Below are 17454 nucleotides of genomic sequence, written 5' to 3'. Positions count from 1 at the left end.
CGCGCCCCATCTCCAACCAGCTCGGGGCGCGGGGTCACCGGGTCCGGCCGGGGGTCAGCCCGAGAGCGGCGCCCGCGGCGGCGGACTGCGGAGTTGTGAAGAACTCGGCGGCCGCAGTGGGCCGGGCGGGGCAGGGCGCGCTCCGCCGCGGCCAAGGACACGCGAGTTTGCAAGTCCCCGCCCGCGCGGCGCCTCCCGCCCTCCCGCCGCGGCCCGCCGGACTCCCGGGGCCGCCGAGGCGGGGCCGGGCGGCCGCCGCTGCGAGAGGCGCGTCTCCCTGCCTCCTCCCCCGCCTGCCTCCCTCTCCACCTCTCCCCACTCCCTCCTCCTCTCCGCCCTCCGCCCCCCCCCCCGCCCCGCTCCTTTTTCTGCTCCCCAAGTGCGCCCGGCGCGCGAGAGGCAGGCGGGGCGGCGCGGAGCAGGCAGCCCAGCGCGCTCGCCCACCGCCCGCTCGGCGCAGCTCCCCACGGCCGCTTCTGCCGCTGCTGCCGGCGCGTCGGAGGGAGCCCAGCATGGCCGGACTGGGCTGGCAGCGCCGCGCGTCCCGGGGGCCCTGGGCGCTCCTGACCGCCGCGCTTCTCTACGCCGCGCTGGGGGACGTGGTGCGCTCGGAGCAGCAGATCCCTCTCTCCGTGTAAGTGCGGGGTCCTGCGCCGCCCCGGGAGGGGATTCCGGCCGCCCGCGACCCGCTGTACCCAAGTTTGGGCTCCTGCAGGTGCGGCCGGACGGGACCTGCCGCGGTCGTCGGCCTTGTCTCTCGCACCTGCTGGCCCGCACCCGCGTGGGGCGGCCAGGCTAGGGTGGGAGTCCCTCGCCCCCTCCCCGGGCTGGCGAGTGAGACCTCGAGAGGCTCACCGCCAGTGACAGCACGAACTTTGAAGCCTGTTTACCGCATCCAACTTCCATGGGCCGTTTATTTACCGGGCTCTTTGCTATCTTGCCGTCTCACTTCTTTGGGGGGCGGAGGAGGGTGGGTGAATTTCTTCTGACTAATCTTTGCCAGGTGATGCCCAGTTTGGGTGGCCAAGTTCTCAGGCAATGATTCAAATAAAATTTAGTGATCTTTCCAGAGAGCCTGGGGGCACTTTGCGCATTTTGAACGATGTGACCCCCTCCTCGAGCCCCCTCCCGCGGTGCGCTCTGCAGTTTGGTGCTGGCAGTTTCTACCAAGGCGCTTTTTCTTTTTTTCCTCCAATGTTATACCTCCCGGCTCCTTCAGCCACAGCCCCCGTGTGTGCGTGTGCGTGCGTGTTGACTGTGACACGGTGTTACATTTGTTCCTGTGCCCTTTCTCCCTATAGGGTGAAGCTCTGGGCCTCTGCTTTTGGTGGAGAGATAAAATCTATTGCCGCGAAGTACTCTGGCTCCCAGCTTCTGCAAAAGGTAAGGTTTCTGTGGTGGCAGGAAGCGATGATTTTTTCCAGCACAGAAAATGGAGGCAGATTTAGTTTTCCAAACAAACGTGAACCCAGAGCAGCATCAGTTATCAGAGATGTCTCTGATCCTCCGCTTTCTTGGCAATGTACTGTGCCGGTGACTTCTCCCTACCAACCAGTTATTTTTAGATGACACTCGATTCTAAACACAAAGAAAAGCAGGATACTCAGTGGCACTGTCCTGGCCGAGGCTCGGAAACTGAGTGTTTTTTGCATGGCTCTCCTCTCAGTGTCGGTATTGCTGTTTCAGTGTGAGAGCAGATGCTCCTCTGGCCAAAAAATGCTAACTTCATGCAAGGGGCAGCATCGGTGCCTATGTTATGATGGCTTTCACCTTGCCCACGCTGCAGGCTGGGGTTCAGTGTATCAGGGAAAGACGCTGCACTATTGTTTGTCATCCCTGCAGTTGTACAATCCCATTATTCCCCAATCATCTAGACCCAGGGCTAGCATGCATTACATCATTACAGATAAGGAGAATGAATGTGGTTATCTTTCCACTCAGCTGCACTGCTGGGTAATAACCTATGAGAGGAGTCCACAAACTTAAGACATTGGTCCGTGTCCATATATTCTGGAGAGTAATGAGAATGGAGAATTGATTATTAGGCTTTTATCAGAAACTACATCAATTTTAATTCAAACAGGCAACATTATGCTTAAAATTACACTGTGAGATATATAGTCCTTTGCACTCCCCTCCAAGGGAAAAAAAAGGGGGGGGAGCGAGGGGCAATAGGCTGGGGAGGAGAGATTAGAGGGGATAAAAAAGAATTTCGAGTTAACAAATCAATAGAATTAATCCAAGAATTCTCTCAAAGATAGAAAATAAAATTGGCCTTTAGGGGTAATTCTCTGAAAATGGGTACAAACAGCTTAAATTGTTAAGTTAACTTTTAAGCGTTTAAAGCTGTGCTTTTTGGGCCAATGTAACATATGTGTCATGCATGCTGCCTGGTAACCAAGTACGTATTTTATTTATGGCATTCTGCTTTAGAGAGTAGCGTTTTCGGGGACATTGTATGAAACAGTTTGTCACATGGAATCTAAATATCGTAATGAAACATCATCCCACAATGGAATGACAGAGGTTAGCCTGGCTTAAAAATTGCCAGTAGCCATATTCTCTGAAACCTTGGAAAGACTGTTTTCTCAACTGTTATTTGGGGACAGAGTTCATTGAATTATAGGCAGTTGATAAAACCTTGAGGTTATGATGTGCCTTTATGAACAATGATAATTCACATACCTGTGACCTGCCTCTCAGTTTATAGGAGTTGCTGCTTTTGCTCGTGTTCTTTTAATCTGGACCAGTCTGTACCCTGCTTTGGCATTTTGCCTGTGTGTCAGATGTTTTATGTGAAGAGTTCTGGCCTATTGCATTGCCTGTGTATTTAGCTTATGCTTTTAAAGAAGAGAATATTTTGTATAACTTTAAAGAAATATTTTTCATCTGCCTGTTGTAGTTTAGTTATAGCAACTCTGAAAGTATCTCCTCAGAGCCTGTAAGCATTTTTTTTTATTGTGCTTCCATATCTTATACTCACATTTTGTAGGAGCCCATGAAATATGTTTTCCTTCTCTCTGAAGTTCACACACACACATACCACACAAAATCCCTTCAACCAAGCATATTATTGGCTACTCTCTGATAGCAAATTGGAAAAAGCTAAAATCCTTCTCTTACCTCCTCATCAGCATCCTTTCTTATACTGAATTCACAAGCCTTACTTTCCTTTTTGTCATGTTTACAGCTGGACAATTGGGTAATTATTTCCAGCTGTTTATGTCTTTGTTGTCATTTCTTGCTGTTGCCTGGCATTCTGTAATCTGATACCAAGGGGAAGGTGAGGTGTTGCTGGGCATTAGGTGCTGGGGTGGGCATTTCTTCTGCTCTGGATTGCAATCACCGACCATGAAGTCCTCCGATACCCATGGCTTTCACTGGTTAGGCAAGGACTTCCATGGGGCAGGGCGTGGTAGACAACTTGGGGAGATATCTTTCGGCTGTCTCAGCCCGTTGCCCTTCAATATGATTGTATCTTTATAATCAACAAAGAAGATTGATTTAGAGAGCTCAGAGTATGAATGAGAAAAAATGTGAGGTGCTCAGAGTGTGGGGAGGTGTAGCATCATTTGGAAAAGCAAGGAGACAGTTGCCTTTCTCTTTTTTTTAAGTTTCTGGCCATTTGCATGAGACATTACTCCTCTGAGTCAAAACTTTCTGTACCCTTCTGTCACATCATTGCATCTTGAAATTAAGATACCCTCGAAACAAGTTTGGAAACTTGGTTGAACAATGCATTAACACTGCAGTAAGAGGACTCAAAGGTGTTGCATGATAGATTGTAATTATACTTTTAAGGCATGGACATTTAAACTTGATTTCAGTTAAGTAAGGTATATTGTATACCACTGAACAATATTATGTACTCTATGAAATTTTTCTAATTGACATGTTATGTTATGGATTGATGTAAGGTGTTCATTTTTAGAGTGGGAGCTTAGTAATTTTTGAATTAAGGCAAAAACTTTGCAAAATAGTTATTGTGAATGTAAGTTAAATAATAATTGGCCACCTATTTTAAGGGGTTTGGAGGCTGGGAAAACTGCCATTTTCGTAATAGGGTAACAGGTTTTTTTTAGATAATATGATTCAAGATAGCAGTATTATCACTGATTTTATCAATGTAAATATAGGTATTTAATAATGTGCCTCATTGTCATGGATTTAGAAAGGAGAATATTTAATTAGTTGTTTCTTTGTTCATTACCATGGCTTTAGCTTACAATAATATATCTGCTATCCACTGCCAGACTTCCTATTTTTTCTCTTTTTGTTTTCTTTGCCTAGTGCAGGAATAGCAATCTATTAGTTCTTTACAAAGAGGATATTTTTGATTGTAGTAAAAAAAGAATTTGCTTTTTAGCAAAGTAGACTGTTTCCAACACAGAATGGAAGAACATGGGACTTGTATGTTGGAGTTGGAGTCAGTTTTGAGAGGTTTTTCTGGTTTTCACACGACCTCGGGCCCCTGAAAGCGAAGTGCTCTTATGCGGCTGTGTGCCTGTACCCTGCCCTCCTTAGCTGGCAGATTCTGCAGGGGTTTCCATTCACTTCAACTTTTTAATTAACTTTCCTATTTGACATATTCATGCCAATATTCAGCTGCCTCTATCTTGCTTCATTTTCCCCAGAGAATGCGCTTTGTGTGGGTTCTCTTGGAGAGGCACAGTTTCATTACCTTTCTATTTTGGGATTCAGTGAGAAGCATTCTAGTAGGTCCAGTAACCTAGGCTGTTAAACACATGGGCTCCACACCCCTGACATTCACAATAAAAGGTATTAAACTGGTGTGATTCTCATTTCATCCCTCTCTGGGAGAATTTGGTCGGAGCTGGATTTGTCGTTCTATTTAGTTCCGCATTCAGGGAATGTATGTTCACGGGAATGAAGGGTTCTAATTACATTTTCCAGAATCATGGTGATAAATACACAGTGGAAATATAGGTACTGTGTGTCTCTGCTGTTAATGCTAGAAAAAAATTGACATTTACCTTGGACGCTTCGTGCCGCACTTATCAAATGTGCTCTCCTTGGAATGCATAACCAGTTTTTTGCGTTATCAACTATTTATTGAGAGGGCGGCTTTAATACTTGAATGTGATGTCTCTTTCCACAGGACAGAGTCAGCAGAATGAAAGGTTGGGTCTTCATGCCATTTTGATAATTATGACTTTTCATCAATGTGGAAATCAATGGTCTTTTAAATAATTAAATAGGAGTATTCACTTATCAGGAGTTAGGTAGCAGCGCTGTGCTGCCTATAGGAAGCCTGACACTCTATGGATTGCTTTTACTGGGGAGGCGCTACTTGGCTGAACATTTTTGTTGAATAAACAGTTATTTGTCATCCTGCGAGATTAATGCATTCAACCTATGCTGCCCACGTTTTAATTCATGGCACTACTTCAATTACTGGACTTCTCCCTGGCAGATTATTTTTCAAAGTCTTAAAATCTTGGAAATGACAATTTTCAGTCTTTCAGGGCAGTTTATTGGTCTCATTAGCCCAATCACCAAGACATCAGCTGCTGGTGCTGCTGCTGCTAAGTTGTTTCCATTGTGTCCGACTCTGCGCTACCTCATCGATGGCAGCCCATCAGGCTCCCTGTCCCTGGGATTCTCCAGGCAAGAACACTGGAGTGGGTTGCCATTTCCTTCTCCAATGCATGAAAGTGAAAGTGAAGTCGCTCAGTCATGCCTGACTCTTAGCGACCCCATGGACTGCAGCCCACCAGGTCCTCTGTCCATGGGACTTTCTAGGCAAGAGTACTGAAGTGGGTTGCCATTACCTTCTCCGAGGACATCAGCAGAGCAGGCTAAACCAGTTAGAATTCATTTCTCACATCTTACCCACATATATATCTTATTGCATTTATACACTCATACTTGGTCACTTGCTGACCAGATAAAGTTCTTTTTGTATGACTTTGCTAAGTCTGCGCCTCTTTTGTTCTTTTCTTTTTCTTTCCTTCTTTTTCTCAAAGTTTCTTTTCTGCCAGAAATATTTCTGCTTTGCTTTTTCCCTTATTAGGAACTGCTGCAGCCTGCATTGCTCAGATTTACAACTGCTAGGCAAAGTTAAGGGAGGTGAAAACATAGGCATGGTTTTCTCATCGGAGGTAAACTTCAGATTTTTAATCCAATGTACTTATTAAATTTGATCAATTTCTCTGGTGCCCTCAGGCTAGTTTTATCTTGTCTTATTTATTCTAATACCAATGTGCTTTTAGGCAAACACATGAGTACCAAGCCACCTCATAAAGTCTGTCTGGCAGGGGCAAGCACAGATAACGTTTCCAGTTTTGAAGAAGGCATAGCCATGTATCTGGAGAAGGAAATGGCAACCCACTCCAGTAATCTTGCCTGGAGAATTCCATGAACAGAGGAGCCTGGCAGGCTACAGTCCATGGGGTTGCAAAGAGTCAGGCATGACTGAGCAACTGTCACGCACTCATACTAGCCGTGTATCAGGATGAACAAAAGTAAAAGAACTGTGAAGCAGTACCCTGGCACCTGTGGCCTTGCCGGGCATCTCATTGTCCTGCACATTTGTGGAGGTCGAGCGTGGCGGTTTTGGTTTTTCAGTCATCGATCCACCCTCGCCAGGTGTTTGGTGCTCCTGCACACCTGGAGCAGTAAATGGCTTGCTGTGTTGGGCTTCCCGAAAGAGGTGTACATTCTCTCAAGAATCCTTTGTTTCCAGCCTGTCATTAGTCCGGATCTCTCATTACAGATACCAACTCATGGCTTTTTCTTTATCCAAGTATACAGCCTCTGTCAGAAGTGAGTGGTATTTATTTCAGGGGACCCCATCTTTTACAGTCACAGTGCTTGTCAAAACAGCCTCCCAAACTGAGATCCACGGCATCTTCCAGACATAGACTTTTCACAGCTTGCATGTTCCCTGGGACACTCTGATTGGACTTAGAGATTTGCTATGGCTGAGACTGAGAAAAAATGAAATAGATGTCATAAATTCCAGCCTATGAATTAGCATATGAGAGTCCCCTCCCCCACTACTCTTCTGGTGTAATTTTTATACAAGAGACATAATGGTCTTTGCTTCATCTCCAGTGGCTGCAGTGAGGCTTTTGTGTATCAGGGAGCCAGAGGAAAAGTTCCTCATGTCAGGCTCCTGGCAATATCGATAGAATCTTCATCAGCCCTCTCTGGTCCATTAAGCAAAAGTGAGCTTCTCCTTCAAGAGAAGAACATGGAGAAGAAGGGGAGGATGCTTGATTTCCCTGAGTACTTAGTGACTAGCACATTTAGCTGGTGGTCCCTGAAGTGCGAAGCCAGCCTCAGAGACTCGTTCCTGACAGTCCGACCTGGACCACAGCTCACCCTCTGCAGGTGAGGCATCTGCTCAGCTGATGTGTTTTAAGGGGTTTCTCTTTGTGTAGCCAGCATGTCTACTTTTCAGGAGAAAGTAATTTTACAGGCATAACTTTGCAAAGGGTGCAGGGTGTCTTTAACAAATTGTACAACGCTTATTGGGTGCTCATTCCAAGGCTGTTTAAATAAGGCATTACATATAAGGTGTATCATGATTAGATGTTGCCGAGCTTCTCGGTTATCCGACGTCAAGATTATGGAAATAAACAACTCAGGAGCCACCCATTAATGGGCAGTTCAAGGCCATATTGGAAAGGAGAGCATTATCTCTTGACAAGAAATAGATGCCTCTTTCTTAACTTTGTGCCCTGCCGTGTATTTATCTTGGCATCCAGTATTGGAAAACAGTACCCTCCCAAGGTTAACAGAGCTATTACCACGTAAACAATCTGGACAGGCAAGTTGAACATGGTTAATGTATGGCTGGGGGTTCGCAGACCAGACTTCTGGTTATTCATTTTGGGTGAAGCGACTGCCAGATGATATTTGGAGCTGGTGCATGTCCTTACCACTTATTAAGTTTGTGTATGCATGTGCACGCATGCCAGTAGAACCGGAGGCTGCTCATCACAGAATGTGCCAGAGGCTGCCTGCTGATGGGGAAAGTTGTCCTTGTCCTCTTGGGCTGCTAGCAAGTGTGGCTTGAGGGGGTGAACCAAGATGCTAGGACAGAGCCGAATGATCAAGTCCGCCAGGCTCAGGTTTGTCCGGCATCTGAGACGTTATAGGCAGCTGCAGTGGAGGACCTGCTGAGACCAGGAACAGCTACATCAGGGGTTCCTAATCTCCAGGATCTCATGCCTGATGATCTGAGGTGGAGCTGATGTAATAATAATAGAAATAAAATGCACAATAAATGTAATGCACTTGAATCATCCCCAAACCATCCACCCCATCCCTGATCCCATAGAAGAATGGTCTTTCATGAAAAGGGTCCCTGGTGCCAGAAAGGTTGGGGACAACTGACATAATTTGTGGGACCCAGTGGGAAAGTAAAACCTGGTTCCATTTGTTAAAAAGTTATGAAGAATTTCAAGATGATGATAGCCGAGCATCACAGCAAGGAGGGGCCCCATAGGGACTCGGGTGAAGCTCCCTGCAGGACAGGTCGTGCTCATTTTGGCTTTCTCTTTTCCCTGCTGGGTAGCTCATCCTCTCATTCTATTTTGATGTTCTGGCCACAGTCAGCTGGGGAGGTGTCCTTTGCCCATCTTTTTTCATCATTGTAATAGGTGCAGAGCTTGGAGCGTTTTCAGAGACATACATCTTGGAAGCTGCAGTGTTGTTAAAGCATAGAAAAAGGTCACTGGCCTAGGAGTCTAAGAGCTGTGATGTTTGTCTTCTTGTCTTTTCTGTAGGTATTTCCTGAGTGGCCTTGAGCAAACAGTCTAATCTAATAATAAGAACAGGTAGCATTCCCTCAGGAGTTCCTACATTCCAGGTACCAGATAAATACCTGACATGGGTCATCCCACTCAGTTCTCTCCGCTACCTGATGACTCAGGCACTACCATTCGCCCCATTTTTCAGATTTGGAAGTTGAGGCTTATGGAAATGAGGCAGCTGCCCCCAGGTGACCGTGCTGGGCTTCTGGAGTCTGCTTGCCTGGCCGCAGTGCTGCTGTCTTCTCTTGTCTTTGTGTGACCTTTTTTCATTCCCCCTTCCTGTTTGAAAACAATGTGAGTAATACCTGCATTACTCTACTTTGTGGGTGTTTTGGAGGATTAAATGAGATAACATCTGGGAAATTACTTCGAAAACAATTAGAACCCAAGAAAACAGCTGAGAGGTTTGGCGTCAGATGGACTTGGCGTTGAGTCCCAGATCTGCCGTTTTCTAGCTGGGTCACCTTGCAACGTGATGCTTCTGAACCTGCTCCCTCCGATGTGAGAGGAGGCCAGTATCTTCTACTTTACAGGCTGTGATGAAGATTAAATAAAATAAAAGGCGTGAAGCCCTTAGCATGGTGCCTGGCACATAGAAGCTTTCCGCGACTGAGCTGTGGAGGTCATTATTGGTGGTGTGAGACAGAGACGAGCTCTTCAGATAACCTTCACTGAGCATCTGTGGGGCCAGCTCCATAAACACAAACGAACGAGTGCCTGAAGGGGGCAGTGGGTGCCAGGTGCCGACAGGGAGGAAGGTGGTCCCACCTGGCGCCTGACAGGAGGAGCCTGAGGAGCCAGGCACTGCAGAGCGGGAGGAGACCACAGTGGACCCAGCCTCTGCCCAGAGCTTTTATTCTCCTCCTCAAGGTCGGCTCACTTTCTCCTAGAGTCGGGGTGATGCTCACATGAGACATCGGGGTTGAGGAACTACCTCAGGGGCTTCCTGGTACCCCCTTCCAGGCTTACCCTGCTGTGCAGCTGGTGGATCAACTGAGGAAGGGCCACATAGTTTAGAAAATCACCCCAAAACCATTGGTACCGGGACTGATAGAACCACAGAGTCTGACTGCACTGGAGGCTTCTTAAAATCTACCCAGATTCTAACCGGCTCAGGAGAACAGACTGTTCAGTGGGACTGGACAGGAAGGAAATGGACTTTTAGGGGGAGGGTTTAATGAGACAAGCGTTCTTTGTATTAAAGTAGATAATGCAAGGCATCTGCTGGGGTCTTTAGTTGCACTAGGAGGTGGCCTGCTTTCTACCTGTCACCAGTGGCTTGCAGCTCAGGGAGATGGAGCGCTTGCCACATGGTGGGGCTGGACTCAGATGGGAGTGTTCTGACCCCCAAGCCTTTGACTTTTCTCTGCAGTGTGCGTCACCTGTGTGGGCTGCTCCTGCCTGAGCACCCTCTTCAGTGGGGCCATCAGGGCCTCAGCAGGATGAGAAGGGCCAGGTGGGTGGGATGCTGGAGGCCTCTCTAGTTTCTTTCCCCTAGATGTGCTTCCTTTGGTGGGATTTCAGATGTTCTGTTGGCAGCAAAGACTGACTTTGTGGGTGATGGGCCCCCACGTGTTGGGGAAGAACTTCCCTCATTCCATGGGAGCTTGTGCCATGATGGGCCAGGAATGGTTCCTAAGGGAGACAGGGCAGGTTGACTGGAGGGGCCCTGGCTGGCAGGGCAGAAGTGGGGCTGTTGAGCACCTTACACCTCTGCTCAACCAGAGCTGCCAAGGAAAAGAATAACCTTGTGAAGCTCCTGAGCAGGATTCAGTCTCGGCTAAGGCACAAGGCCTCAGCCATTCTGCAAAAAGCAGGGAGCGTTTCCCATCACGTTTTCCTCCAAAAGTCAAACCTGCTCTTTATCCGTTTGCTCAGGTCCCTGAGTTTCGCTCCTGAGGGTGTGTTTCTCACACCTGATAGTTTGATTCCTTTTCCCGAGACTTTAGTGTTGTGCGTTAAAATGGAGTCAGTGGTAAAATTTGCCCTTGGAAATGCCACGACGTTTTAGAACACCACCCCCACCCCACACCAATGCTATAAACTTGACCTTGCATTTCCTTCTTCGAAACTCTGGGCTCCCAGGAAAGACTCTGTTGTTGTTTAGTTGCTCAGTTGTGTCTGACTCTTTGTGGCCCCGTGTACTGTAGGACGCCGGGCCTCCCTGTCCTTCACCATCTCCCAGAGTTTGTTCAGGCTCATGCAATCCAACCAGCTCATCCTCTGCCGTCCCCTTCTATTCCTCCCTTCAGTCTTTCCCAGCATCAGGGTCTTTTCCAATGAGTTGGCTCTTCACATCAGGTGGCAAAAGTATTGGAGCTTCAGCCATCAGTCCTTCCAGTGAATATTCAGGGTTGATTTCCTTTACGATTGACTGGTTTGATCTCTTTGCTGTCCAAGGGACTCTCAAGAGTCTTCTCCAACACCACAGTTCAAAAGCAACGATTCTTCAGCACTCAGCTTTCTTTATGGTCCAGCTCTCGAATCTATACACGACTACTGGAAAAACCATAGCTTTGCCTAGCTGGACTTTTGTTGGCAAAGTAATGTCTCTGCTTTTTAATATGCTGTCTAGGTTTGTCATAGCTTTTCTTACAAGGAGCAAGCATCTTTTAATTTCATGGCTGCAGTCACTATCCACAGTGATTTTGGAGCCCAAGAAAATAAAGTCTGTCACTGTTTCCATTGTTTTCCCATCTATTTGCCATGAAGTGATGGGACTGGATACCATGCTCTTAGTCTTTTTTAATGTTTTAAACCAGCTTTTTCACTCTCCTCTTTCACCTTCATCAGGAGGTTTTTTAGTGCCTCTTTGCTTTTTGCCATAAGGGTGGTGTCATCTGTATATCTGAGGTTATTGATATTTTTCCCGGCAATCTTGATTCCAGTTTGTGCTTCATCCAGCCTGGCATTTCATATGATGTACTCTGCCTATAAGTTAAATAAGCAGGGTCTAGATTTCTATTGCGGTGAGCCATGCACAGCTGAAAGGAGAGTTTTTAAAAACCTTTATTTATTTTTAAAGTTTTGTTAATTTTAACTTTTGGCTGCACTGGATCTTTGTTGCTGCACCTGGCTTTCTCTGCTTGTGGTATGTGAGCTTCTCATTGTGGTAGCATCTCGTTTCAGAGCACAAGCTCTAGGGCACGCAGGCTCAGTAGTTGTGGCACCCGGGCTCAGTTGCAACACGGCATGTGGGATCCTCCTGGACCAGGGGTTGATCCTGTGTCCCCTGCATTGGCAAGCAGACTGTAACCACTGCACCACCAGGGAAGACCCCGAAAAGATTTTTTTTTTTCAAAGCATGCGCTTTGGATTGAATTCCACTCTGTCAGTGACTAACTTTATCTCTCTGGGTCTTGGTTTATGCATTGACAGAATAGAATTAACAATAAAAGCTCCTGTATCATAGGATTTTGGGGAGGGCTAGATGGTAGAACACAGATAACGTAGCTTCGAACAATATGTGGCACCTGGGAAGCCTTGGTTCTCTGGGCCACTCTCTCACTTATAGTTTCTACTTCATTATTAATGAAGAGCAAGAGAAACTCCTGGAATTTTAGCGACTTTGATCCCACAATGAGTTCATAGGATTAAGGCCATATATGTCTTGCACATTTAATCTGACAGGGGCACAAAGGCAAACAGATGTATTCATTATGTTTCCATGGAGGTGGATTTTTTTTTTTCTTTCTTTTCCTAATTCTTCCCATCCCATCCCTTGTACAGTATAGGTGGGCAATTGTGGAAGTCACTTTTGTTCTTATAATCCCTGTGTACTGTAATTTGCAAAGCAAGGTGAGAGAGACATGGGGCAGGCGTTTGGCTCTTTGTACCTGCGCCATCCGAAATACCGTTTCCATTGTGCTTTGTCAAGGCAGAGGCGGAAAAACAGTGTTAAAAGAACAATAGGTGTGGGGGCAGTAAATCCGTTGGAGGTAATCTTTGGCCACGAGTCATAACATATGGCTTTACTCCTACCAGTTTCCATCATCAGTGAAATTTCTATTAACTCAATATACTGCATCATGTCCAAACAGCTCAGTGAGCATAGGTTTTTGCCCCACTTGACATCAATGAAGGGGCTTCCCAGGTGGCTGAGTGGTAAAGAAACTGCCTGCCAATGAGGAGACGCAAGAGACTCAGGTCTAATCTCTGGGTCAGAAAGATCCCCTGGAGTAGGAAATGACAACCCACTCCCATATTCTTGCCTAAAGAATAGACAGGCATTGTCCCTAAAATTCCATGGACAGAGGAGCCTGACTACAGTGCTTGGGGTCACAAAGTGTCGGACACGACTGAACACGCATGCATGCAGTCATGTCAGTGATGGTTGTTTGATTTCTGGGACCCTCAAGTTCAAGTTCGAATGTTATTTCTTTTTGATGTTGACCTGGGCCTCTCTCAGAAAGCTGTGCTTTTGAGGGCACACGTTGAAGGAATCATTGTCAGGCAACCAGCAAAAGACATGTGTGTGTGTGTGTGTGTGTGTGTGTGTGTGTGTGTGTTGGCATTTTTTAATATACACAGGCTGCCTTCCCTTTGTTAAAGACTAATAACTACTTTAAAATTCCGGGGTCTGTAGCCAGGTTCCAGTATTTCAGAACATCAGGAATCATCTGGCCACCCCAAAATAAGATATAATCCTCTCAGTAAAGGGCTCACAGCTCACACTAATCTATTGAAAAAAAACCAGCAAGACACATTTCCTGGAACAGGAATTTCAGAATTATGGAAACATAGCTGGAATTCTTATTTAAACAACAAGATTTTCAGTTACTTTTGCATGAAACAAATGCCTTATGAGTGATATGAAAAATATATAAACTGAGAAAGAAATTAGAGGATTATGGATTTTTTACATTTTATTTTAAAGAGAGGCAGTTGGTTTAGGGAAGGCAGAATTGTGTAGAGGTAGAAGTCTGGATCTGAGACACGCCTCCTCAGGGTAGAGTCCAGTGCTACTGCTGACTAGTCTCAGACCCCTGACAAGTCATTTGCTGAACCTCAGTGTTCTTATCTGTTAAATGGGCACAATGGTACTAACTTCTAGGGTGGTGATGAGAGATGCAAGGGAGAAGATGCACACAGGTTGGTTGACAATAAGTGGCTCAAAGGAAATATTTACAAAAGGTGGGTGACTTCTGCTGCTGTTGTTATTTTTATTCAGGAGCTGCTTCCACATATCAGGGCAGTAGTTTGTACACTGAGGGGGGAAACTTTATATCTGGCCACTCGGCAGTCCCTCCACCAGAGCTGCCCACCACTGAGCCCCACAAGGTCTTCTTAGGCAGTAATCCTAATAATGACGCAGGTACTTTGCATGTGGTGCCATGTGGTTTATTTGTATGGTTTCGTTTAATTTCTCACAACCACTCCTGTGTTTGGTTCTGTCATCATCTCTGTGTTAGAGATGCAGAAACCAAGACAGAGAATATTCCTTGGTCCAAGAATGCCCAGCTCCAGGTGACCAAGGCAGGCATGGAACTGTGTCTTGTGAGTCCTGTTGAGCTTATTGGCTTGGGGTGGGGTCTGAGGAGGGACATCTGGGTACTCCCAGGACGAAATGTTCCCCATGCTTTGGTCTTGGCCTGCTAGTGACTCATCAGGGTGGTTGGTGGCAATTTCTTCTATGCTCTTAATCCTTTCCCCAACAGAATTCTTAGTCTTTTTGGTGAACTGTCATCTGCTTTCATAATACAGAATGAAAAAGGATCTGGAAAGAGGGGTGAGCCCAGTCTGCCCACTAGGTTTCTATACTTTTCCTTTTTTTTTTTTTGTACTAAAACAATATTGCTTGTCTTTTGATTTCTTTTGAGGGTCAGCCAGCCCTCCCCTCTTGAGGACTGACTCTTAAGATGCCTTTTTGAGAATCTCATTGAATTTGGCTAAATTTCCCTTTGTGTATATCCCATGATGTGGAAGAGCCAGGTTGGGCTCTGGGACCTGGGTATTAATACATGATGGATCTGACTTTGAGATCCAGCCTGGCTCTAGTGAGTTTCATTTACGGGCCTCCAGTTCCTTATTTGTAAAATGGGGTCGTGGTGAGCATTGTCAATATGTGGTAACAGTCTTAGCACAGAACTGGACATCTGGAAAGTGCCCAGTAAATTTTAGCTTCCCATTTTTTGTCATCCCCACTCTTTGTCTTTCTTGGATATTTGTTGGATCTTCTTTTTCTTTTTCTCTCTGGGAAAGGAGAATCATGCATGTTTTTCTTCATGATTGACAGCTAACTTGAAGGCTCCAGCCCTTGGGCCCACAGGGTCAGTTGTATTTTGCATGGAAAGAGTCTGGCGGATCTGTCCGAGCCCAGGCAGTTCTGGGGAGGTGTGATATCCTGAGGACCCTTATCTCTTTCAGTGGGGGTGCGGATGTAGAGAAGGAGGTAGGTAAGCTGGACCTGAAATCTCCCAGGGCACGCTCGTTCTTTCTGATGGGAGAGGGTCTTCCTTTGGCACTTAGTGTAGAGCTGCCTCTGGGGTGGGCTTCAGGGGCTGTTTGTGGAATGCATGAATGTGCAGATAAACAAAGGAGCCTTTTCCTGGTGCTCATGCGCTGGTGATGGGAACAGCACTCTTGAGCACAGACCAAAACAAGGTCCTTCACATTCCTTTCTGCATTACCCTCCAACACTGGGTTTTCTGAGCCCCTATCATCAGGCGCAGATGCTGCAAAAAGTCAGGGCTGCCTCCCAGCTCCAACTCTCCAACCCTGAAACCCTGGGGATGGGTCCCTTGCCCACAGCCTGCTTGGTGCCAGCAGGGACTGCCAGACCTTCCAGCCAGCTGGTCCTCACTTCCAGCCCACGACCCTCTCTCTCCTCCTTGGGGAGCATCCCAGCCCATCTCCATTAGTCCCCTGAAAACATGGCCGAGTCTTCCCACTCTGAAGCCTCCCAGCCCAGCAGAGGGGTCCCGGCGGTGCCTCCGCAGCGCCAAGCTGAGCAGCTGCGGCAGGAGCACCGCAGTGCCGGAGGAGCACCAAGCGAGACTGATGGGGCCGCCGCAGCGCTGCCATCAACCTGGGGGCGGCAACTCGGCAAAGGCAATTAGGAAGCTGCTGCAGCTAATTCCACGAAGTGCTCCAATGCCACGTTCCTGGTGACATTAGGGAGAAATGTGAATTTTAATTTCCCTCCCTTTCACCTTCACGTGGGGTCGTTACCTGGCCTTCTCCGGGGGCCTGCTGCCCTCAAGATGCCGCACGGTGTTGGCTGAGCGTGTCACCTTCCCTGTGTGGCTTCCTTTTGTTTTATGAGTGTCTGGGTGTTTTGTTTGGTTATTTTGTACATCCTGGGGACAGTGTTTCTGAGTCTGTGCATTGCAGGCGTGCGGGAGCTGCGTCTTCGTATGCTGCAGCATCCGCGGTGCAGCGCTCCCGCTCCTGGGCGGCCTCTCTGCATAGGCTCCTTCCAGCACCTCCACCAGGATGAGACCTTGTGAGAAGCCAGAAAGCAAGTTTAGGCCATTTGCATTGGTATCGTGCGAGCTCAGTTGTCCCTTCTCTTCCTCCAGCCTGGCCCCTGGACATGCTGAGAATCTGCACCCAGCACAGCCCCTCTGAGCTGAGCTGGAGCATCTGGCTGGGAGGAGAGAATTAAATGATATGGATTTAATCGGGGGGACGTTTAGCTCCAGCCCTGCCTCCTCCCAGTATCAGGCCCAGCAGTCTGGCATTTTGAGGTTCCTGAAGAGTCTTGAGTCTGGCTCCTCCCTGGCATGTTAGTCTATGGAGTCTGTTGAAGCTTGCTGGGTAATTTTTGCTCTGTGGAGCCGTCCGTGTCATATCATACCGGGAATTCGCTGTGTGGTCTATGGTGGCTCAGTGGTAAAGAATCCACCTGCAAAGCAGGAGACACAGATTTGATCCTTGGGCTGGGAAGATCCGCTGGAGAAGGAAATGGCAACCCACTTCAGTATTTTTGTCTGGGAAATCCCATGGACGGGGGGAGCCTGGTGGGCTACAGTTCATGGGATCAGAAAGAGCTGGACATGACTGAGCAACTGAATAACAATGACATCAACACCCCACAGTCATCAGAATTTGCTGCCCATTTTCTACCTTCCTACTGAGCCTGAAGACTCGCCCAGAAGGGGGTGAGATCTCCTAGTTGGGGCAGATTGTGGGAATCAGCCCAGCCCTTCCAACTTGGGGGTACGTGCTTGGGACCTGGTGGCATGCCCCAGGGGTCACAGTGCCTCAGGAGTGGGCCATGTGTGACCTCTGACATTTCTCCTCTCAGCCCTCTCGCTTGTGTGTTGATCAGGGCATTGAGGCCGTAGAGGGGAGGAAGGCGTCATGACCCTGTGCTGCCTTCTCCCGGGACTGGGGGAGGCAGCCTCTAGCCCCACGCCCTCCCCTCCCTACCCCAGCTTTTCAAAGCTCCCCTGCTGCCCTCCACAGGAAGTTTCTACTCTCCAGGCAGAGGGGCCTTTGTAACAGTTCTTTGGCTTACATCACATTTAAGTCTGACTTTCACCTGGAGAAACTGTTCCCCCAAGGTCTCTGTTTTTTAACAGCCAAAATATTTTGTCCCAGTGCATCAGCAGGGACTGGCCCCCTTAGTAACGGGACCTCATTGGTGAAGTGAGGAGGAAGCTGAATGGTTAATCAGGTGTTTGTGCACTCAGTTGCTCAGTTGTGTCTGACTCTTTGCGACCACATG

General features: G+C 47.6%; 1 protein-coding gene across 1 annotated transcript in view; it reads left to right on the top strand.

Moving 5' to 3' along the window:
• The first annotated feature begins 241 nt into the window (after positions 1-241).
• CACNA2D3 (calcium voltage-gated channel auxiliary subunit alpha2delta 3) overlaps positions 242-17454 on the top strand; it is an 871226-nt gene continuing 854013 nt past the window's right edge. Inside the window, exons 1-2 of the mRNA XM_069561584.1 lie at positions 242-634; positions 1302-1383. Coding sequence (XP_069417685.1) covers positions 513-634; positions 1302-1383 — 204 coding nt within the window. The 5' untranslated portion in view covers positions 242-512. The remainder of the gene's footprint in view (positions 635-1301; positions 1384-17454) is intronic.

Source organism: Ovis canadensis, chromosome 19 (genome assembly GCF_042477335.2).
Source record: "Ovis canadensis isolate MfBH-ARS-UI-01 breed Bighorn chromosome 19, ARS-UI_OviCan_v2, whole genome shotgun sequence".
Taxonomy (NCBI): domain Eukaryota; kingdom Metazoa; phylum Chordata; class Mammalia; order Artiodactyla; family Bovidae; genus Ovis; species Ovis canadensis.
Note: the sequence above shows the minus strand (reverse complement) of the source record. Positions and strands in the feature narration are given on the sequence as shown.